The 24,622-nt window shown below is 57.7% G+C and overlaps 1 protein-coding gene across 10 annotated transcripts in view; it reads right to left on the bottom strand.

Annotated features, from left to right (window-relative positions):
- The window catches only part of HDAC4 (histone deacetylase 4), a 273,029-nt gene that overhangs the window by 109,591 nt on the left and 138,816 nt on the right, over positions 1–24,622 (bottom strand). For 3 of the 10 annotated variants that reach the window (XM_035718252.2, XM_035718253.2, XM_035718250.2), the window contains exon 1: positions 13,564–13,693. The exons of 6 other annotated variants lie outside the window; for them this stretch is intronic. In XM_035718252.2, the coding sequence (XP_035574145.1) occupies positions 13,564–13,678 (115 nt within the window). In that variant the 5' untranslated portion in view covers positions 13,679–13,693. Of the gene's footprint in view, positions 1–12,541; positions 12,747–13,563; positions 13,694–24,622 lie in introns of those variants that run through there. One more of the 10 variants, XM_025463639.3, reaches the window with a different exon arrangement.

A 24,622-nucleotide genomic window follows, 5' to 3' on the forward strand; every position in this document is an offset into this window, starting at 1 on the left:
CACAGCCGTCCCCGGGCCCCGTCCCCAGCCCCCCCGCAGGCCGGGGGGCACTGCGGCCACAATCCCTATTCATCCCGGTCGCTGGCGGGTGCGTCAAACAGGACCCGTACTATTTCTGTATCAAAAACTATTTGAAATGCCGTGAGTTCTCAGCAGAAGCTGCGAGGGCTCCTGACCCAGCGCGCCCCGAAGGAAACAATACAACCTTCTCTGCTTAAAGAATGCAGCATCAAAACAAAAAAGCCTGTATTCTCATGAATATTTTATGTGGAGTAGAAAATTGCTTTTATAGGTTGGGCCTTGAGAAACATATTAATACAATCAGACTCGTGACGTTAGTAAAAGCACAAAGACCATATTCAGGGTTTCAGGGCGAAACGGCAAGCCCGGGCCGAGAATTCCAAGTTCTCAATCAGAAACAGGGAAAATCTGTTAGTCTCTCTGTTTTCAAATAAACAATCGTCAGAAAGGACACTGTCGTTTCCATGACGGGGTTAGATCCTCCTTCCCTAGCGCCGCTTCATGCCGCCGTATCGATAGGGAATAAAGGCCGGCACTATTCTCCAGAAGTTTCGGGTCTGCCCGAGTGAAGAATGACTCATTCACATCGCGGGGGGAGGCCGGCTATTCCAACTCTGTGACTAGGATCACCTCCCGCTCTGACATTCTGTCCATGGGACGGGGGCGGGGGTGTGGGGTGGGGGGAGCGCAGAGGGAGGGGGCGTTGGGAACGCGTTGACCGTGGCCCTGTCACACGTGCGGAAGAGCACGTCCCCTGGGGAGAGCAAGGGCGATGAGCTGGACACCCCACGTCCCCACCGCAGGGAGCAGCAATCGCCCCCAAATCCCATGCCTGCCCCCCAGCCGCATGCTGGCTTGGCCAAGCACCCCCTTTTCGTTATGCTCACACCCTCCACCCGGGTGCCCCAGGCGCTCTTCTTTCGCTGATGGCGGCGACAAGAGTGAGGAAGGCTCCTGGGAAGACAGGAGGTCTCGAGTCCAGTCTGCCCGCGGCGCCGGGGACCGCTGGCGAGGAAGGGCTCCGTCTGGGGCGAGGTCCTGGGTGACCCCCAGGAAGCCCAGCGCCACCCCCACCCCCAGTTCCTGCCCCTGCGCCCACATGGGCGGCCTCCAGGCCTCCCCGAGCGGCGGGGCGGGGGCGAGAAGGCCGGGTCGGCGGCAGACGGGAGTCGGGGGCGGCTCACGGGCTGGGGGCCGCAGCGCGAGGGGCCAAGTGGGGGGGGGGTTCGCGTCCGGCCGGGCGGCCCGGGGTCTCCCGCGCAGCCGCCAGCGGGCTCGGCCTCCCGGCCGGCAGGGCCTCCTCGGTCCCCGCGCCAGCCAGCTTCCCTCTGCGCTCCAAGCGTGTCCCGAAGGCACTCGCGCTCGTCCCGCCCTCCACGCTCCGCTGCTTCGGCTGCGTTCAGAACCCCAGCGGGAGAATCACCCCTTGGGGTCGCGGGAGCCCTGCTCCCTCGCCTTATCCCCAGAATCGTCCCTGGAAGCCGGGACGCCATCGGACCTGGGCCCTTGGCTGTGAGCGGTTCCTCCCTCGGGCTGTTGGTGAGGCCTCCTCGTCCCCACCCAGTGTCCTCAAGGTCCACAGTCACATGGCCGCGGGCGGTCTGGGGCTGTCCTCGCGCCGCCCGCCGCCCGCCTTGACCTACTGTTCGTCTCCACTCTCCGCTGCTGAAACCTCATGCTTGGGGAACCTGCTCGAACGACCCTCCAGCTTCCTCTTCCATTTCCTCCCACCTGCCTCCTCCTCGCCTTGTGCTCAACTCTACGACACTCCCTTGGAGGGACACTCTAACCTTTCCGTGGGTTTCTGTGATTTCTGCTGGGACGTTTTTAGCAGACGGCTCCCGGGGCCACCTTCTCCCTGAAGAGCCTGCCCTAGAAGTCCACGGCCGTCCTCAACTCGCGCGTGGCCCCAGGCCAGGGCCTCTGGATTACGTCCTCCAGAGGGAAAGAACCTCCCGCTGGCCACCCCCCACCGGGGCACGTGCCCCCAGGGCACGGCGAGGAGGATGTCCAGGAGTCTCCCATGGCTGCCTCAACGCCCCCTCTCTCATTCACACCCCAGGGGGCGGGCGCGGGTCTGGCTTTCCCTGGTCCGCCCCAGAGCCCGTGACTGACCCACCTGCTCTCCAACTCCCAACCCCAAGGCCGCTTCTCTTGGCCGGTGCTTGGGGCCCGTGACCCTGGTCTGGGATACGCTGGGGCAGACCGGCCATCGAGGCGTGTTCTCTGTAACACTTCAGAACGTATCTCTGAACCAACTCTATTAAAAACCACAATCAGATACCATAATACGCCCAGAGAAATGACCAACTGTTCCATGATATCATCAAACAGCCACAGAGCATTTCCACGCTGTAGCGAGCTCACACATGTTTTGTAAACTTCGATCAAATCAAGACCCAAATAAGGCCGCACGCTGTGCTGGCTGACGCTCGCCTCCAATGCCTTCTCCGCTAAAGGTCTGCTCCTTCTCCCGCCGGCACCCCCTCCAGCTCACGGGCTATGGACACCGATCGTCCACCCCGTGGAGTCTGCCCTGCTCTGGACCTGGCGGGCCGCGCCTGGGCTGCAGGCTAACGTGGCCCCCCGGCCTGCGCGCCCGTGACCTGGACGCGGGGTCTGGAGGCGCCGTCAGAGTCAAGACCACCTCCGCGCACGGTTCCCCAGGTGCTCCAGGAGCTGCTGTGTCTCCACGTCTCTTGGGCCCTGACCGCTGCCGCGGCGAGGTCTTCGGAGGTGCGAGGTGGGCTTGCCCAGGGCCACCCTGGCCTCTGGATTCGCCACCTTATTTCTGTCATCAGGAAGGACCCCGAGGCAACTATCTTCTTACCCTGACAAACAGTTTTTAGAAGGAAGGCAGGGACACTGCCTGATTCTCTTCCTTTATTTGCCAATTTTCAAAAATAATGAGCAGTTTGCAGCATCCTCCAGATGTGAGCGATGGGAAGGGTTCTGTTTTTCAAGATCCAAGAAACAGGGCCCACTGCGGTTCCGCGCGGACGATGCTCTAACGTCCCCCCTCCCTGACCGACGAGGGCCCCGGCGTGGCCCACGAGCCGGTCCGAAGCCGGCCGCAGCCCTCTGTTCTGCTGTGACGAGACGTGCCGGAAATCCTCACACGTTTTGGGATCAGCTGTTTGTCCAAGGAGAAGTGGGTCCCTTTAGTGGGAAGTGGTGTTTAGAGACCACAGCCTCGCGCTGCCCACGTGTCCTGTCTGGGCGAGCTCTGCTTGGGACCCATCTGTGTCTCTCCTGAGGTTTTTGTGAATTTCACAAGAAAAAATTTGTCACGTGCCTTCAACCTGCCATCTCGCCGTGGAACCTCAGAACGCAGAACCTATTAAAAATATCCTTCAAAAGGACTGCACCTACATGATCAAGTTCCATTCAAAATACTGATTTATACGGATTGTCACTTCCCCCAAAGCGTTCGTAACTGGATGACAACTCTTCTATTTAATGCTGTGCTGTGGGTGTGGGTGTGTGTGTGTGTGTGTGTGTAAAGGGGAGATGAGGTGTGGAAGTCAAGATTTTAAATGTAAGGATTTAAAAATATTCTGGAGGGAATGCATATAACGTAAGCTCCTACCTTGGCTCCGTATATAACTAAGCACATAGGTTATTTCTCTGTGCCTCACTGCGATGTATGCGTGCGATGCCAAGGAAAGAAACTTCTGTTAACAATTTACTGTACGCTCAAGTATGCCTGAAACATAAAAATAAAACGATTGTGGCACGAGAAAAGGCAATTTTGTTCTATATTGTTTTGTTTCCAATTGACATCTACATGTAAAGAAAGAACTATAATCCAGGGAGGTATTGATGGATCGTGACAGATGTATATATACGGGATGGTTTTTAATCTGGTGTGGGGCAGGGAGAGAGCACGGCACGCAGGTCACATTGAGGCGACCCTTTGAAATGGTGTTTTTTGTGCATGTGATTTCCTTGCAGGGCTCTAGAAATCAAGCGGACACTCGTAGGCCCTGCTGTACCCCCTGCTTCTGCCTTCTGGCCAAGGAGGAGGTTGAGAACTCTTCCAAGTCAATGAGAAATATGGTGACCGCCCCACGTGCAGGTGGCACAGGACATCCCAGGGCAGAGCAAGCGTCCCCCTCCTCCTGCACCAGCAGGTGATCACAGGCCCCGTGGGCTGAGCCTGACCCGAGGCTGGACAAGCCACTCCCCGGGATGCTGCCCCCGTCGGGCGGCCGGGGGCCCTGAGTCCACGCGGCCTAAGCGTCGTGAACAGCGGACGCGGAGCCAGCGAGCTGCAGGGCACCCTGGGCGGCCGTCAGGCTGGGCGCACAGCTCACCCGAGAAGCCAGGGCTGCGGGTCAGCGCCCCCGACCGCACCCCCCACCGCCCCTGTGCCTCCGGCCTGGGCCTTGCTCACCTGGCTCACGACCCAGAGAGGTCTTCCCTGTAACTACTGGCTTGCTCGGTGCTCTCCGTGAACAACTCCTGCTCCTGAGAAGCTCCCAGGACGGGTCCAGCGGGGGCCGCCCCGCGAGGCGTCGCTCGAGGCTGACACAGGGCCGCAGAGGCGCAGCCCCCGCCCGGCGCCGGGAGGACACGTTAAAAAGTGCAGCAGAGCCACACGTCGCCTGCCGGGCACAGGGATGACTCGGGAAACCTCTGATACGCTACCTTCAGCACGAAAGACAAAAGCTACAGTCGACACCGGGGTGTGTTCCCGTCCATGGTCTCTTTATCCCCCTACTTCGGCTTCCTGCCGGCTCGCGGCCTCCCCGGACCGTGTGCCCCCACACAGCACAGACTCTGGGCCACAGCCTCTGCCACCCTGCAGGGGGCGTCCCCACAGCTGGCGAGGGGCTCCCCGTGGCCTGGCTCCCTCGGGCCAGCCCCCACGCGGCCTCTCTGCTGTCTGCTGGCCCCAGGGAGACTGTTCCGGCAGGGAAGGCAAGCCAGCGGAGCTGGAGGAAGGGTTCGCCCTGCAAACACTGCCTTCCCGGCCACATCCCAGCAAACCACAGTGGGAGACATCGGGGCGGGAGGGAGGCTGCTTCTGGGAGCCAGCTCTGCGGTCTGCAGCCTCAGCAGCGGGGCGCCACTTCCAAGGAAGCTCAGAGAGACATCTACCCGGGGCCGCTGGGATGTCAGCTCACAGGACACCCAGTGGGGACACCTGGGCTCTCCAGTTGTCCACAAGTAGGTCAGAGTCTGCAGACACAAGGCCAGCATGCGCAGTTGGGAGCCGTGGTGACTGCGTGGACTCTGGGGCCCGGTGGCCTGGGAGGAGGCCCCTGGTAGCGACAGGACAGTTGCTCCCTGCAGGGCAATGCGGGCCAGTGTGCGCAGTGCTGGCACGTGGCTGGTGCTGCCTATGCCAGAGCCGGACGCCCCCAAGCCAGTCACCCACCATGGAGGCCGTGCAGCTGAGGCTGGCAGCCAAAGCGGGAAGGGCACCCGGGAGAGGTGTGCGCAGCTGGGCCCGCCCTGCCTCACGTGCTCCTGAGGCTGCGCCCCAAAACCTGGGCCCAGAAGGTGATTTTTTGCAGCGTGATAAAACGGGGTGGTCAGCAGGCCAGGAGCGAGGCCCAGGAGGGGGCCAGCGCAGCCCCAGGGGTGTGCCTGTCCGGCCAGCATAGCCGAAGGGAGTCTGTGGAGAAGCACGAGGCACGGGGTGGCCCGCAGCCGGCTGGGCAGGGGTGAGGCCCCCACAACCCAGGCTCCGGGATTCTGCACGCAGGCCTGTTCTCCTCGGCACCAGCCATGCTGCAAATCTCGGGCTGGCAAGCACTGTCCTGGAGCGTCCAGTGGCCGGTGAGGGGGACAGGGACACCCTAGGGGGACGACTCTCTTCACGTGAGTGGGGACTTCACTTTTTATAATCAAGTTCTTTCTAGCAAACTCAACTGTAAAGGATCAAAACTTGTTGATCATGCACAGATTCTGGGACATTCCATTCTGTACTTTAACCAGCAGTGAAGAAGTGTGACTGGAAAGCATCATCATGATGGATTATGCTTCCAGGATCCCAAAGAAGGGACTACGGTGGTGTCTTTGCTTCTCCTAGATTTATGAATCAGTACAAGTTACTCGTTTTTTCAGCTGGAAGCCCTGTTAGAGAAACAGACGTGGGGGTTTAGAAACAAATAGACTGGAGTGGCCATCCCGGGACCACCTTCTTTAAAACTGGTGTAGGCACAGCGTGGGGGAGAGAGGCCTAGGTGCATGGGGGGAGACACACCAGCCCATCCTCGCACCACCCGCAACTGCATGTCACCTGAAGTCCCAGGAGTGCACGCACATCCAGAGTGGGACAGCCCAGTCCCGGCCAAGGCCGCCTCCCACAGCAGGCCCTGCCCCTGCCCAGGCCAGGCCTCCTGCTCTGCACACCTGCTGTGCTCATGGCTGCACAGGTGAGGGGTCCTGGGTACCCACACACCCAGAACCACAGGGTGACAGGAACAGGAGCCAGGAGCACTGGAGCTTGTCGGGGCCCCACACAGATGAGATGCACAGACTTTCTAAGGCAGAGGGAGAAAGGAATTCAGGCTCCTGCATGTCCTCAGAGCTGGGTGCTGACCCTGCAACAGCGGCCCCGGGTTAGGGCAGACCTCGCTCCCTGCAGCCCAGTCCCCCTCCTCCTCTGGGGAAGAAACATAAGGCTCCCGTGAGACGGGGGCAGGGGTGGAAGACAATGAAGAGAACAGAGCAGACCTCAGTCCTCTTAACATCTCGGTACAAATCTGAAGTCCAGTGATGCTGCCGCTCCCTTCCTCGCCCCTGCCACAACCCCACTGACTGCACAAACTGCCCACTCCAGACCCCTCTCCCAGACACGGGTCACCGATGGCCCGGGACCAGCAGTCCTGCTGCCTGGGCTTCCCGCCTCCCGGCCAGGTAGGACCACAGAGCTGCGGTCCCAGAAGTCCTGTTGCAGAGTGCGCTCCTAACTGCGAGCCTCCACTTAGGTCAGAGCTCTGCAGACCCAATATTTGAACACAGCTGGCTGAGAATTTTCCAGAACTGATGGGAGACATGAATCTGCAGACACAGAAAGCACAACCAAAGCAGGGGAAAACAAAACAAAACAAACAAATAATAAATTAAGATAATTTCAAAGTGGGACTGCAGATACCAAAGAAAATGTTCCAAACACCCTGAAATAGAAGAGCGAGTGTCCTACAGAGGGATGAGGTGGTGACCAAGAGATGGTGACCCACCCCTAAGCGCGAAGAGACAACTGTCCAGCTGTGCTTCCGTCCAGAGCGATGTGCGATACAGGAACTGTCTTCCAAGAACAAGCTCGGGACGCATGCAGACGTACATCCAGTTAGAAATGAGGACGGTTTGAGAATCAAACACGAAGACGACGGTGAAGACGAATCCCCAATAAACACTGTGCAAGACGGGAACGAACACAGCATCTAGCTGTGGCATCAGACTCGACGACAACGAAGTACTGGGTAAGGGGCAGGGAGGGGGCCTGGCGAGAGTTGTTAGTGTTCTAGTTACTTCCATGGCTGAGCAGGCTAGAAACACTGATGCCTTCCAGAGCAGCGGGGGCCCGGAATCAATCAAAAACAATTTTAGGGAGAAAAAAAAAGAAATGTGGCCACTCACCACACACATCTCACGCACACACTCCGCACGCCCACACCCCGCGCATGCACACACGGACAGCTGGGTAACTCCTGAGGGAAGAGCACTGCATCTAGAAAGTCTTTGCCAAAAATAATCACACCTGAATCTGATCAAACCTCTGGCTCTAACTACTAGCTTATAGGGAACACAGGTGACAGAGGTCTATTTAAAATGACAAGACAGGAGATGGATGAAATCAAGGAAAATTTAAAACATGGGAAAACTGCACAAGACAAGCCACTTCATATCTTCAAAGATGAACTGCAAAGGTCAGAACAAAACAGACACAACAGGCGGAGGGAGAAGCTGTGGAGTCAGCCGGAGACTGTAGGAGACACACCCATCACCAGGTGTGAGTGTTAACTGGACCCGGAGGCAAACGATACACTAAAAATACATATATATTCTACATACCGTCCAGACATAGAAACACTAGGTGAACATCTTAATTGTCAGTCTTGTCTAGATGGAAGGACGGCATCATAGGTACGCTTAATGCGGAGTCCCTGTCTTTCAAATGAGGCGACACGGTGACGGGGACTGAATTCAAATCAATCAGGAGGGCAGAGGTGGCAAGTAAGTGAGGGCACAGATAGAACACGGCCACGCGTCCGCGGCACCGCCCAGGATGACTGATGGCAATGGCTCCTTCTAGCATTTTCTGCACTTTCGAATGTATCTAAAATTTTCTGATACAAAGTAAATTTTTAAAAATTGCATCTCTAAACATGGGTCAAAGAAGAGATCATAACAGCCGTTTAAAAATAATTAACATGGGGACGCCTGGATGGCTCAGCGGTTGAGCATCTGCCTTAGCCTCAGGGCATGACCCTGGGGTCCTGGGATCGAGTCCTGCATCAGGGTCCCCGCAGGGAGCCTGCTTCTCCCTCTGCCTGTGTCTCTGTGTTTCTCGTGAATCATAAATCTTTTTTAAAAAATTAAAAATCGTTAACATGGAAAGAAAATGAAAAAGTACCTGTAATAAATTACGAGCTTCTCCTCTTATTGTACTAAGAAAAAAATCGACAGCTTTACATAGTCACATGTGACAATCATTAGCATGCAAACTAATAGGCTTGATTTATCTCTAAGATGTTAGAAAAAACAACACAAGAATAAATACAAGGAAAACAGACGGAAGGAGATCATAAGTCTATAAATGAAATGGAAAACAACCATTACATACATTCACGTGTTCCAACATGATACAAAAGTGGTTCTTTAAAAAGGCCAATAAAACAGACAAACTTCTGGTGAGAGTGGTTTAGAAAATGACAGAGAGCCACAAATTAACTGTGGAGATGGCAGACACTGAAAATATGACAAAATACAACAAACAACTTTCAGGCCATAAAGCAGACACATTTCTAGAAAAATAAAACTTTCCCAAATTGACAAAAAACAAAAAATAGAGTAACTCTATGATCACAAACTACATTGAATTGATACTTTACGATCTTCCCACAAGGATCATATTAGAGACCATATTGCCCACCTTTCGAATAACTGATCATTCAGTTTTAAAGAAAACTTCCAAGGAAACAGAAAAATAAAGATCACCCCTGAGCTCCTGCTATGAGGCTAGTAAGGACCTTGTCATGGAAACCAGGCAGAGACAACATAAAAAGTTACGGCCTCCGTCATGAACACAGCCACAAATATCCCAAATAAATTATTAGCAAGCTTAATCCAGCAGCCTATAAAAACAGATAAAAGATGAAAAGAAGTGGAATTTAAAATGAGAAATGCAACATCTGTACAGAACATCCATCAATGCGATTCACTACACTAATAACGATCACCTTGATCATCTTAATAATGAAAATAAGCACATTTATAAAATCCAGCAACTGCTCACATTATAAAAGCTCTCGGCAAAGTAAGAAGAAAAGGTAATTTCTTTAATCTGAAAAAGGGCATCTGTAGAGAAACCACAGCAAATACTGCTTTTAATGACGAACCTTGAACAAGACACGGCTCCAGCCAGAGAAAGCACAGGCAGTAACACCATGCACAGAAAAGTATGGGACCAAACCATCACGATCCGCACTCAGGCCTGCCCGTACGGAGCCCCCCGGCCCTCGGCCCCACAATGAATCACCGCGAAGCCAGCAGAACTTACAAGCTGACACGAGGTGCGAGGCGAGATCGACATGGGCAAACCGGCTGCACTTCAATATCATCCAACAAAGAATGAAGGCCTAATAGTTAAAGGAACACAAAGTACCAAAAATTTTATGGCTGAAAATTATAAAGGCCGTTCAGAAATATTTTCAACAGGCGGAGGACGCGGAGAGATGGAGCAAGTTAGGGACGAGAAGACTTACTGTCGTGGGGACGCGCACACTCTGCAGGCTGAGCTGTGGGCGCGGCGCATGGGCCCCCGGGGCGGGCCCCGGGATCAAGGACGGGGCAGGAGGGACCCCGGAGCAGAGCAGGTGCCCCTGCCCGCAGCCCGCGCAGCCCGTCCCCGGGCGCGGCGACCCCGGACACTGCCGGGCGCAGGTGTCAACGGGACGGAAGCCGCCCCCACTCACCGCAGCCCAAAGTGAATTCCGCAGGAATTCAGGCTCAAACGTGGAAGGCAAAGCTCGAGAACAACTCAAGAGGCCAGAAGCGCCAACGCCCGGACAAGGTGGATCCGCCGGGCGACATTTCCAGGCAGGACTGCTGCTGTCGGACACCGTTTACCGGGGAGGCTGAGCCCTGGCGACGCTCGCGGGCCCTGCGCGGAGGCGCCCGAGGCCTCGGTCTCCGCCGGCCAAGGAGACGCTCCAGACCTCCAGCGGAGAATGGGGAAAGTGGAATAAGATGAACAGGCTTCTCAGGAAGGAGGGCTCCTGACGGCCGCGGCACCTGCGTGACCCAGGCGAGCCCGCAGGACACCACGAGCCCCCGGGGGCGCGGGAGCCGCCGGCGGCATGACGAGGAGGCCCTTCGGGGGTCACAGGCTTGCCCTCGGGAGGCCGAATCTGGGTCCTGGGACCCAGGAACTGCAGGCCCGAGTGTGGTCTCCGTACGTGGGAAATCCCTGCGCGTGGGCAAGAGCAGGGCCAGCCGCAGCCGTCCAAGGAGCCACCGGCAGAGCAGCGCGGGGATGGACAGGGTGAGTCTGCTCAGCCAGACACACGCCCCGGAGCAAGAGGACGACAGGCCGCCGGTGCCCGTCCCGGTGCGACAGCACCGCTCCAGGCAGCGCACGCCTATGGCCCGCCTAGTTTCTCAAAGAAAGCCAGTCAGGGACAAACACTAAAGTGAGGACAGGGTGCGTCGGGTGCGGGCCGCGACTCCCCGCATCCCCTACTGGCCTCTGGGCAAGAGGCCCGGGGCCCCGGGGGCAGGTGAGCCGTGCAGAAACCCGCCCGGGACAGTGTCTCACTCCACTTTGCACCTGGAGTGATACACCCGGGGCTCTTGGGTCTCCTGGCGATAGAGGATGGACCGGCGTTCCCAAATCCTACCTCCCAGCCTTCTCAGGGACAGAGGGCACTTCACGTGTCAAGAAGGTTCACACGCGGTCCGGGTGGGTGCAGGTGGCGGGGAGGTGGGGCACGGGGCAAGGCCCTCCCCGGGGGACCGTGCTGGCCCCCTGCCCCCTGCAGGTGTCCCCAGCCTGGGCCCAGCCTCTCAGCCTCACCCCACCAATGCGGGGCCCCTTCCTATGGTAAAATGTCACCCCAAGGGGCGCAGGCGTTGGCTTGCTAAGACCTAGTTCTTGACGGGAGGGATGAAGGACTCCTGGGGCTACAGAGCCAGGAGGAGGAAGCACGATGGCCCGACCCACTCACCCAGCTCCACTTGGCCACCGTCACTTCCTCACGGGAAACTTCGTCTTAAAGTCCATTTAAACTGACCTGTATGAATCAGTTTTAAATGAAAATTTCTGATGGGGAAATAACCATGTTTCCTCTGTCTTCCTTCTTTTCGTAGGATCAGCACAGATCTGCTGCCCTCCGGTACAAAATCCAGCTTCCAGAAAGCCAGGAGGACCGAATGCTCTGCCCTCCCGAGGGCCTGGCGCGGCCGCTTCTCCGGGAGTGCGACGGTCCCCCGGGATGGGCCAGGACCCCCCGACCCCTCCCCCGGGCCGGCCCTGCGTGTGGATGAGGAGGTCGACAGCTCAGAGCTTTCCCTTCCTGGACAGTACCTTCGGGGACACCTGCCTTCAAAGCATGTCCAGTCACGCTGCGTAACCTGAGCGAGGGGGCTGCCGGCCAGCGCAGGGCACCTGTGCTGGGCCTCCGTGGGGGCTGTGGGCCCTGACCCAGTGACCCGGCAGCTTGGGCTGCAAAAACCGCTTTGCGCCCCGGCGGACACTGGCCACACCCCGTCCCCAGGATCCAGCACGTTACCTGCCCCCCCGACCTGTACACCAGCTGCTCCCGCCACCGCGTGGGAAGACGAGCAAACAAGGCGGTGGCGCCGTGCCCCGGTGAGAACCCGGCGGGGAGCGGGTGGGCCCCCTGGGGACGCCGAGCTCACACCCCGACCTGAGTACAGGCAGCCCGACCTCCTCAGCCTCCTGTTTCAAAGAAGTCATTTCACGGACTGCAGGGTCATTTCGAAAATAATCTCCTTGGCGGCTGAAAACCGCTCGTGCAGCCTCTGCCGGTTCCTAAAGTGACCACGGAAGGCGTGGGGCGGACAGTTATCTGCTCCACGCAGATTTCAATTCTGAAGTCCGGCGACAGGGCTTTCTTAAGAAGAAATGGATGAAAGGGAATGCGAACTGAGATGTCGAGAATTTCTGCAGGATTATTAGGAGTCCAATTAATCTTTAACTTAGATTGTGAAAACACAAGGTTAAGAGGCCTTTCCACCCAGTCGCCGCCTGGCTGAGCCGAGGAGGGTTCGTTCTTGATTCTTGAAGAACGGCTTGTGAGGAACACGGGCTGCTGGCACTTACCCTCCCCCTCCGAAGACTCCACTCTGGGGACAGCCAAATGACCGAAATCCTTCCCAGGAGCAGATCGTGCGAGGAGACAAGAGCCGCAGGATTCTGGGAGCTGGGAAGGGGCCCAGCGATGCAGAGTGAAGAAGGACCCGGCCCGGAAGCCAGGACGGCCAGGGACCTCGGGGCCGGGGAGGCCGCGCTACGGGCAGCCTTTGACCCCACGGCCCGCCCGCCCCCCGCACGCAGGGACTCCCAGAGCAGCGCCGAGCGGAGGGCGGGAGCTGGGTGCTGGCCCGAGGCAGGAGCGGTGACAGCTGATACACTGCAGGCCGGAGTGCGGGGGCCGGGCCTGCGCCCCAGGGAGGAGCCGAGAGCCCAGGAGGGAAGGGCCAGGTCATGGCACCGGGGCCCGAGGAAGCGCCAGGCCCCTGCCCAGCGACCGGCCAGAGGACGGGTCCCGCCAACACACCCGCCCAGCTTCGTGGAGACTCACCCTTGGATACGGGCCGAACACTGAGGAAAGCCTCTACCGTGAAAAACAAAAAAGCGCCCTCTGCACAGCCCGCAGAAGTGCACTGTCTGCTGCCCCTCACACCCCCCCCGCCGAAAATGCAAGGGCTGGGAGGTGGCTGGGTGGCCCAGCTGCTCCCTATGCCCCCTGGCCCCGAACCCAGAAAAGTGCGGGGAACATGAAGGTGGCCCCGATGCTGAGGGAGGAGGAGGGAGGCAGGGCCTAGCACCGCTCAGCAGCCCCCAACCCACCAGAGAACATCCTTCGAAGTGCGGCCCAGGGGCAGACGAGGGTCCTAAGCACCCACAGCCAAGGGGACAGACGCTGCTCACTGGGCGCAAGTGCCGTGGACTCCTCCTCGGTGGGAGCTGATAAAGAACACGCTCCACCCGACACCCAAGTCCCCCGCCGCTGCCAGGCGCGCCTGAGGTGGGCCTCCTGCCCGCCGCCTCCAGCCAGCCACTGAAATGTGCCCCCCTCGGGCCCAGGCCCTCGAGGAGGAAGTCCCGCAGCCTGGGCTCACCTCCAGCAAGCCCGCGGGGGCACCTGCATGCTCCGGGGTCCTGGGGACCCACCCACTCTGTGGGCCACATAGTCACACCAGGCGTTTCTTCAGCTCTGAACGTGGCCAGAGCCATTTTGCCAGCTCTGGCGACAGTGGACGTGCTCACCCTGGAAAACCAGCCCAGGGACAGCCCACAGGCTCACGCACTGAGCACATGAGTGCTGGCTGACGCCCAGCCTTCTGGAGCCTCTCCAGACAGTCCGCAGGGGACAGGCACAACAAGCCCCCAGACCCGCCCTCCACAGAGCGCACAGCCTGGAGGGGAGGCGACCACAAAGGAAACGAGTGCGTGAACCACGCAGCAAGCGGGACACACGGACACTGCTAACCGCCTGCTAATCCCCATTTAACCGATGTGCAAAACGGACAGGTGGGGAAGCAGAGCAATCTGCCCAGGTCACAGTGATAGGAAGCAGAAAAGCTGAGCCCGGGCTCCAGGAGCGCCACAAGGTCATCACGTGCATTCATCTCCTGTGGCTCTTCCTACACACTTAGTGGCTCCAAACAACACAGATTTATCCCACGGTTCTGGCGGCTCCAGGGGAGAATCTGCTCCCGGCCTTTCCCAGCCGCCAGGTCCCCCTGTCTTCAAAGCCATCAGTCACTGCAGCTGTCCTCACGACTCCTTCTTCCACTCTGACCCTCCTGCCTCCCCATCTGAAGGACCCTTATGATTCCACTGGACCCACCTGGGTAATTCAAGATCATCATCCATCTCAAGATCCTTAATCACACCTACAAGGTCCCTTTGGCCACGTTAGGTCACATACTCACAGATTCTGAATTAAGGCGTGGACCTTTGGGTGTTGGGGGACACTACCTATGAACCAGACTCTGGCTTCTGGGCTGAGCTGGAACAGGGGGCTACAACAGAAGCAAGGAACAGGTGGGGAGGTGCCTGCGGGTTCTAGGTGCGAGCCAGTGGTGGCCGGGCTGCCGTCGTCACTGACGGAGAGGGGGAGTAGCCAAGCTCTACACATACTTAATAACTAACTTTACTGAGCACACGGCCTTTTACCCTTCAGAAATGCACAAGTCACTGAATTTCTAGTAAATTTACCAAGATGTGCAAGCGTCACCTTGAACCCATGTTAGAACGTTTTCATCACTCAGAAGGGACTCCTCCTTCTGCGCATGCTTTGCCGGGCAGCTGATGGCATTTGCTAGTTGGGAGAATGGGCTATGGAGACAGGATTTCAAGGGCGAATCGGGGCTTCAGAGGATGGTGGAAGCACTGAGTCTGGGTTGGTACGGGCAACCAAGAGTCCAGTTTCAGACACTCAAGTCTGAGGTGCCTACTAAACACCCAGGCAAGGACCCAAAACAAGCAGCTGGCTCTTGAATGTGGAATCAGGCAAGATCTGGGCTAGAGCTAGAAATCTGAATGGGAGCAGAACCAAGATGCTGTTCTGGATTGTGAATGGATGAGATGGGGCCACTGAGATCGCCACGGGAGTCAACAAGAATGAGAAGGCATCCAAGGGCCCAGCCCTGGGGACACCTCAATGCTGAGGTATAGGGGAGATGAGATAATATCTGCCCAGGAGTTAAAGGATGAGGGGCCAGGACAGTGGACAGGTAACCGGAGCGTGTGGTTCTGGGACAAGGTACTTCTAGAAGGGGTTGGTGGACTGAGTCAATACTGGGGAAAGGCCACGCAAGATGAGGGCTAGAACATGGCATCCTGGGATTTGGCAAAAAGTCATCAATGAATATAGGGACCCTGTGCTGGGAACCAGGGGAAAACTGGATTATCTGTGAGATGCTACAGCCCCCGCCCCGGGTGGCAGGGGCACAGGGGGCAGGCACAGCCAAATCACACAAGCTTGTCTTGCCTACAGATGAACAACAGGCAGCATCAAAGACCAATGCCTCCTCGGGATCAGAAGCGGGTAAGGGCTCAAGAGGCAGGAAGACAAGTACCATCCCCTCAACCCCATCTTTCTAGGTCAACACCACCAAGGGCAGTGACACTGGAAGACCCCCCTCCCAGCACAAACGTTGGAACTCTGTCCATATCTCCACCCCACTCCCACCAACCAACACAGAACCAGGAACAAGAGCTCCAAACCAACCCCCGACCAGCAGCGGCAAGACAGTGCAGACCGGCCACCTGGCTGGACCAATGCCCTGGCACGAGGTGCTGGTGAAGGCAGCCACACTGCGGGCTGCACCAGCTCAGCACCATCTGGGTTCGTCAGAAACCACCATGAACCCACACGAGCCTCTCTGGATGGCAGCTGGAGAGGGAGAACTGAAGCCCCTGATGGATTGATACCTACTCCCTTGACCCAACTCATAGAAGCTGTGCCGTGTCCATATCATGCACTCAATCTTTAAAATTTATTTTTAATACATTAAAGCCTAATTTGCTTAACAAGTAAAACATATGGTCTTAAGTACTGACATCTATACACAGGCTCATAGGTCATGCAGTTTATGCATTTTAGTTAGGACCACGGTAGGCACAGCTTCCCTACTAGTAATGGCAGTAATTTCTACATCACATGTGTTTATGGACATACACGCACATACACTCACACTGAACATTCCAGTCAAGAATAGGAATGACATGGGGCCCCTGGGTGGCTTAGTCCGTGAAGCAACTGTCTCAGCTCAGGTCATGATCTCGGGGTCCTGGGATCGAGCCCCACAACGGGCTCTCTGCTCAGTGTGGGGTCTGCTTCTCCCTCTCCTCCCTGCTTGTGCTCTCTCTCTCTCAAATAAATAAAATCTTAAAAAAAAAAAAAAAAAAGGAATGGCATGAATAAGCAGGCCACGCCAATGACCCTTCAATGATACTGCCACGTGGGGAGCACCCCAGGCTCCCCTGCGCTAGGTGCCTCGAGAGCTGTACGAGGTGCTCTGACACCCACACCTGCTGTGCCCTGGACCACAGCCAATCGACCTGAGGAAGTGGAGGCTTGCTCCGTCTAGCTTATGTTATGCTGTGGTGACCGTCCTGGGGAAGCGCTCGGCGGCCTGTCTTTGAGCAGTAGCCTCCGAAGCACAGCGTCTGAGGGGCTCCTTGGTGCAATGCCACTCTCCCTACTAGCGTGACACCCACCCTCCCTCTGCCCTTAAACTTCCTCCCCCTTGGGGTGACTTGCTCCCACCAGGACCAGATCAGGGAGGGCTGCACTGTCGCGGCCCCCACACAGGAAGGGGCGTGCAGCGGCCCAGCACTATACCCTGTGGGGTGACCGTCCCACACACGGGTTCAGTCCTGGGCAGCACTGTCCCGCAGGTAAGCAGCATCATCTCATGTTGTTCCCACCAGTAAGAAAGGTGGCTCCCTGCCCCCCACCTGCCTTACTCACAGGCCTTCCCAACAGGTGCCGACCTGCACATGAAGAAGGCTCTTTCTGGGCACCCCACATTGTCAAGAATTTCTAAATGCCCCAATCCCTGGTTTGGCAGACCAGAAGAAAGCAGCAGAAGGTATGTTTAAACAAGTATTCCATTTCATGACATTGCTCCCTCCTGCTAGCACAGGATCTCCAAAAGTGGTTCATTAAAAAGCCCTCCTCATGAAAACCAGACCCCCCCCCCCCCAGCAGCCCCAAGGACAGAATATTGGCGCAACCACCAGATACTCTACGGCCCGGGGCAGCAGCAGAGACCAGGGCGTCCTCAGCGAGGGTCCCCGGGCCTTGAAGTGAGACCCTGCTTCCAACCAGCTCCATGGGGCCCCAGAGGCACGGGGAGGTTTCCAGAAGCCTGATGAGCATAGTGCCTCTTCTCCTTGTAATGATGGCCACACTGACTGGGTCTCTAGACCCAACTTTTGGGAAGCTTTAGGTCAATGTAAAATTCCTTGGATTTGAAAAGGAAAGGACTGGAGGGTATTATGCTGAGTGAAATAAGTCAATCGGAGAAGGACAAACATTATATGGTCTCATTCATTTGGGGAATATAAATAATAGTGAAAGGGAATAGAGGGGAAGGGAGAAGAAATGGGTAGGAAATATCAGAAAGGGAGACAGAACATGGAAGACGACTAACTCTGGGAAACGAACTAGGGGTGGTGGAAGGGGAGGAGGGCAGGGGGTGGGGGTGACTCGGTGGCGGGCACTGAGGGGGGCACTTGACGGGATGAGCACTGGGTGTTATTCTGCATGTTGGCAAATTGAACACCAATAAAAAATAAATGTATTATTAAAAAAAAAAGGAAAGGGTAATCCAACAAACGATGGGGAAGAAACGCAACACATTCATTTTCGCACCTTTCTCAGCAATAAACCAATACCGTTCCAAGGGGAGTAAGTCAATAAATGGTAGTGATGATTGTTACTTACATGGTATGAAGAGAATTACCAGAACTAAAAATGACACCACCACTAACGAAACCACAGAGAGAAGGGAAGGGGTCGGAGACGGCGCAGTGTGCGGATTTATCTGTCATGGCATCAACAGATACTGCATAAAGCTGCCGCGCCAAGAAACAGCTCTTTATTTAAATATATGAACTTACAAAAGGTCCCATAATAAGATCTAAAGAGAGGACACAGCCTTACACATGGCCAGAAGGACAACACAACTACACACAGTGAACCACAGAGGTGGCCACAGAAAGCCCATGTACGCGAAGCGGCAAGAATCGAAGCATTTAATTCAGAAAACAGAACATAGAATTGGATGGAAAAACACAAAGCCAAACACATTCATTGTGCCACCAAATGTAAATGGGATATATTTCCTCAAAATTGATCAGATTGGGTAAAAAACAATATATTGTGTACACAGAAGGCAGCCAGAGGTACAAGACTCAATCTGAACCCCCTCCCCCCAAAAAAGTGCATGACAGGTGAAGAGTAAGAGAAAGAAATCGAAGGTGAAAACACTGGTATTGGAAGATTTAATCCAAAGCAAATGAGAAGTAAGGTGGAGGCCCATTTTGTAAGTCTAATAAGGTGTAGGATTTACCACGAGAACACGGCCACCGTGGGGATGTGTGTGAGCAGGGGACACACGGAAACCTGCGCAGACGTGGACACAAAGACAGTCCTGGCGGGGGGTGTGGGCTCGCTCCCGCACACGGAGGACACCCGCGACAGGAAACACAAGCACACGGGGGGCTGGGTAAGACAACTAACGCTTCAGCACGATTCGCTTCAAACTCTGCATCATGAAAGAATGTATGCTTTCTGCTCAAGCCCCCACGGGACAGTCACAGAAATCAGTGCCACAAGGAGAACACAGAACATTTCCAAACACACGCAAAAAAAAAAAAAAACAAAAAAAAACACACACGGTACAGACAATAATCCCTGAGCGCACGGCCACGGAACGGACAATTAACAAAGCACGCTGAAACAGAAAACAAAAACTATAGGAATACTAAGCCCTTTTCTTGTAAATATTCAAAAAACTCAACATGAAGATGATGAAAATGTGAAAAAAAAAAGGAAAATGAACAACATTGTGGATCGAGAATTCCAGGGGCTGCCTGAAGTCGAGCTCAGAAAGTAATTCATAGTCTTACGCACTTAAGCAATTAAAAAAAAAAAAAAAAAGGAATCGAAACAAATAAATTAGGCAGTGGACTCAAAAAGTCAGAAAAAGAACCGGAAAATTAAACCATATGCTGTTCAAGGAAGAAGAGTTGGAAGATCATGCAGATTACTGAAGTTCTAGGAGTTACTGATTCGGGGCACAGAAACTCGGGAGAACGGAGGAGGGTGGCGCGCGGGGGGCAGTGAGCGGCCGCACAGACCCGGTGCTCTCAGGGGAGGGGACGCAGCGCGGTCCCGCTGAGCAACGCTTCAGGAACTGGTCCCAGCATTTCGGCAAAACAAAACAAAACAAACAACGCTCTTGTTCTGGGAATCTGCAATGGTGCGCAGAGCCACGGAGGAATGCGGTCGACACCCACGCACCCAGCTTCAACAAGGATCAACATTTGCCGTCGTGTTTCATCTGTTAAGATGCAGTTTTCCCCTGTAATTCCACGGAATAAAATAACCTTGAACTGGCAAAAGACGGAAAAACGGTCGAGGCACGTATTTTTGAAAAAGTTTCTTCTCGTTAATGACTATGAGTTTTAAAAACAATGACATTCAGCGACGTTGCAAAGACCGCGCAGCCACGTCCCACGTCCCCCTCGGCCGAGCCCGCCCTCGGCTGCCGGCGGCGTGAAAACCTCACGCGGAAGGACGGCTACTTCCACGTCTGTCGGTACCGTCAGGGGTCGCTGGGAACGCGTGATGAACGTCCGAGTGTCGTTTTCGGGCCCGACCCTGCATGGCCCGTGCAGCCTGGCTCGATTCTCTACTGCTGAGCATCTTCTCAAAAACGTCCCAGGGAGTGACAAGCTCAAAGCCCCGAAGTCACCGCGGATCCCCAAGAACCGACCCCTCCCGTAACAGATGGCCCGGGTGGTGTTTTCCTCAGAGGAATAGCTGCGTCCGCCACGCAGAAAGCCTTGCTGCGACACGCGTTCCAAATCTGACTCTACGGAAAACCCAATTACTTCAGCACAGGCTGCCGTCGGGGGGCCCCGTGACCCCTCCTCGCAAGGCCTTGGAGGGACACCACCTTGCCACCAGGAATCCTCGTGCGCGAACGCTCGCGGCCTCTCACTTTGGTTTTCCGGGTCTTCGCGACAGCCCGTGATGTTATTTTAATGGCATCTCGTGTGCATAAGTCCCCGTGCGCTGGCTGTACCGGCGAGGGTTCTATCTGGAGGGAGCAAAACCATCTGGACTCTTGGGCTCTGCGAGTTAACGATGAAGCAAGTGTTAGGTTCTCCCCCACTCCCTATTCCAGAACTATCCTTAAAGCTCTTTAGAAAACCCTTTTGATGTTTCTAATTTTTCTGTATCCTGCAGGAAGAAAAACTGCTTTTTGGAAATATTTGCAAGCTCAAATTGAGCAAGAGCTGTAAATAAAAACCTGGCGTACAGTTGGGGACTTGGCTTCCAAGAAGTGCACAAATGTACTTCCGGGAAGCTATAAATAGACCCAGGCCTCGCCCCGGGCAAAAGATGGTGAAATGTCCGTACATCCTCGGGGACAAACGTGCCTGTTAAAGCAAACGGGGCTTCCCGAAGGGAGTGACGGCTGCAGCGATGCACCTGATGGCGGCGGTCACAGCGTCCTGGCATGTGTCACGGGGCGAGTGCTCCGGGATCACGCGCGCACGAGGCAAGAGCACAGCGCACCCCCCCATGGCCATGCCTGAGACCCCCGCCCTCCTCCCCCTGCCCCCCGCCCCCCGAGGCCCGGGACGGAGGGTGCTCCTGCAAGGTGCTGGCGGCTGCCCAGGTGACCCAGCCGGCCGGTGTGCACGCGCGGGATCCGTGTGTCCCCAGGCACACAGGCTGCCCCCTGCCCCCCGCCGCGCTGCCTCCCTCACCCGCCCCACAGCCCGGGCTCGGCCGCGCTCACACCGGCACACACCACGACTTCTCAGAAAGCCACTGGACTACCCTAAATTCGGCGGATAAAAACCCAGCATTTCCAAGAGGCAAGGGGTCGTCGTGGTGGAGGAAGGTCGCAGGGCGCGAGGACAGCGGCGGCCGATCCGGGAGGCCGAGGTCACGGCGCGCGGAGAACGCCCCCCCCCACCCCTCGGGCTTCCCTCGCCACACCTGCGAGCGTCGGTGCACGCATCCCCGGACAGCGGGAACGGCAGGCCAGGATTACCCAACACCCACAGATGAAATATTTAAAAATAGAAGGTGTTTCTTCCACTTGGCAGAAGGAGCCGAGGGCAGCGGCGAGGCCGCGGGAGGTGGGGCTGCACTTCCCGGGGCGCTGGGCCCCTCCAGCAGGAGCCCCCGGCAGCACCGTGCACCCCACCTGACCCCAGGCGCCCCGCCCCACACACCCGACAGGGAACGCAGCAGCTTCCGGGGGGATCCCGGGCAGGGGGCCGCCCAGTAGGAGGCTAAGACGTGGGGCTTCAGTGTGTGTGGGGGTGGGGCGGGGGCGGGGGTTCAGACTCCGCCAGTCTAGACGGCAGACATCCAGCCCCTTACTGGAGTGTAACCGGGGCCGTTCTCGTGGGGAGGACGAGGCCCAGCCGCGCGAGGTGCGGCATGAAGGCAGGGGACAGGCAGGGACAGCGCCCTGCTGCCGCCGTTATCCCCACGACCGCTGGCGACCTGGTGCCGTGGTGCAGGCCTGCTGCCAGCGTGGGGATGCGCCCTGGCTGTCACCGCAGATCGAGGGCCCCGGGGAGGCGGTGACACCACGAAGTACGACGTGGTGAAAATGCACCAGTAACGCAAGCGAAAAGCGTCTACATAAAGCTCTCGGACAACGTCTGCCCTATAGACACGGCGACTTGCGCCGTCCGGCCCGGCCTCCGCTGCGCCCCACGTCGGGGGTCACGCTCACAGCCGCCCTCTCCACATCTCCAGTCCGCACGGCCAGGACCAGACCTCACCTTCCCCCGTGGGGGCTGCGTCCAGGTCCCCCCTAAACTCACGGCAACCCCACCGTCCACGGGCCAGAGCCCAAACCCTGGGGTCACGCCTGCACTCCCGGTTCGTCCCACCTCCTTCCAGTGCTTCCAGAATCTGAACCAGGCTTGCCATGCGCACGGTCTCCCCTGCTTGCCCAGGCTCCAGGCTCCCTGTCCCTCACCCTGCCCCGAGGGTCCACCACCGCCAGTGTGTGCAGCATGAGCTGCGGGGTGTCACTCCTCCGCTCAGAGCCCCCAGAGCTCTCCACTCCTCGGAGGGCCAAGCAGGGTGGCTGCAAGCCCTGGGTGACCCGCAACAGCCCCAGCCTCAGCCCCAGCCAGGGACGCTCCTCCTCGCCCGCCTCCGGGCTGGCCGGAGCCCCCTCCAGCCGCTCACCGCCAGCAAGGCCTGACCCGCTCCTCCTGTGCCGGGGGTCAGCTACCGCCGTGGCACCTCCACCAGGCCAAGTCCCGCATCCCTGACTCCTGCCCCTGCTTCCTGGTGACACGGTTCACTCGCTGTGGCGCTGGCCGCCGTCTCCCCGGGGTGACCCGAGCTCAGCAACGAGGAGGGGTCTCTGTTTCGTTGGCAAGTACACGTAACCCGAGGGCCTGGGGCAGAGCCTGGCGCCTGGAGTCCCACGGAGGATGGCACGAGGGAGTGAGCGGGCGCAGCGAGCCTTCCCTGGCCACTTGGCTGACGACGGTGGACACCACGCCACGAGGACGCCCGTCTGTGCTCGCGCTTGTCCCTGGCAGCACCTCCGACCCCCCGCCCCAGCAAGCTGGAGTCGGCAAGCACACGGGGAACCCAGCGCCCCCGCACAGAACACATCCTCAGGCACGTACTGAAGACTCGCGGACCCCAACCAGAGAGCAAGACTCCACGAACCTCACGGCCCGCTCGTCTCTCACCCCGAGACACCAGGTGAGAATCAGTAACGAGACTGCATACCTTCAGACGAAGAACGCTTCTAAATACCGCAGTTTTTCCGAGAAAACAGGACCATCAGGCAAAATTTAAAGAGGCTACAAATTAAACACTTCAAATTAGAACTCACCAAAAGCGCCTGTGCCCTCAGAGACGCGTGTAACCGAGTATGCGGCCATCAAAAGGAAGAAAGGTTAAAAATGAACGTGCCCAAAGTTCAACCTACAGGTTTAGAGCATGAATATGTGATTGACGCCCCCAAAGAGCAGGAGGCGATGGGACAGGAGGTACCGTGCACCAGAGACCCCAGAGGCACAGGCCGGTCTCTGAAGGACACTGAGCACGCAGAGCTGACGCCGCGACACAGCGCTCTCGGCCCCAACGCCCCGGACCCACCCGTCCCCCAGGATTCTCGTGCAAACGTCCAGGCTCCTGCCACCCCCAGGGTGCCCGTGCCGTGGGGCTGGCCTGGGAGCGGGTCCCTGGGTCCCCTCGTGGTCCTGCCCTGAGCCCGGCCGCGCACAGGGGGCCCGGGATCACCAGCCCCTTCCCTGACGGCTCCAGATGACAGCAGCCAGCGGCCACCTGCTGCCTCCCGCCCGCTCTGGGCCGCTCGGGAGGCCTGGGGGTGCAGAGGGTCGGGTTTGGGTGCACAGCACGCCGGGCGGTCGGCACTGCTCTGAGGCTCCAGACACGGGGACTCCTTCAGACGGGGTGGCCGCCGTGTGGCTGAAACGCGCAGTAGACCGACCGCTGGACGCCAAACCCTGTCTCAACCAGACAGTCCCAGCAGGACGTGGGCACAGCCCCTCCCCGGCCCCGGCTGGAGTCACCTGGAGACCCGTGAAGGGTCCGCGGATGCTCTGGGCCCGTTTCCGTCCCGCTGCACTGCCCAGACGTGCAGGACGGAAAGCCGGTGAGGAAAGACGTCCCCGGTCCGTCCTGGGCGCGTGTCTGCGATGGGGGATACCTCCCGTCACACCCCACCCCCTTCCTGCCACCTAATCACCACCTCCCGACATCCCCGGGGACGGTAAGGGGTGCCGTCCACACAGCCCGCGGGGTCACTGCCACCATCACTGCGTCCGGCTGGTTCCAGGCGCTCGGGCTTGGGGGACATTTCTCCGACGCCCCAAAGGCCCCGCGGGGCCGCGGCCAGCGCACCCTGGCTTTCCCACCACCCTATTCCCTGCTCCAGGCCACGGTCAGCTCTTCGTCGTCCCGCAGGCCGACGGCAACAGCAACAATAGAGTTTAACGGGCTGGAACGACACGCTAACCTCCGCCCAGGGAGGAGCAAGACACGGAAAGACCCCGGAGGGGCTGCCGCCAGCGGAGTGGGCCTCGGCCGCGGCAGTGGGGGTGCGCCCGGGGGAGGCAGGAGCACCACCGTTTATCCTGCCCCCCAGGGCCCAGTAAAACTGTACGGATGGCTTAAAAAAATCACCAGCACAAACGCAGACAAAATGCAAATAGGAGAGAGAACAAAGGTGTCAAAGCCAGAGAGAGCGCGGCTGGAGGGTGCCTGCCTCACGAGGTGCATAAACCAAACCCCACCCAACGGCGGGGACTCCGCAGTTGGCAGCAGCAGCTCGCACAGCTGGAGAAGCCGGGGGCTCGGTCCCCGGACAGGTGAGGTGCTGGGTGGGCGTCCCCACACCCGGACGGCCCCCGGGA

This window comes from Canis lupus, chromosome 25 (assembly GCF_003254725.2).
Source record: "Canis lupus dingo isolate Sandy chromosome 25, ASM325472v2, whole genome shotgun sequence".
In the NCBI taxonomy this organism is placed as follows: Eukaryota; Metazoa; Chordata; class Mammalia; order Carnivora; family Canidae; genus Canis; species Canis lupus.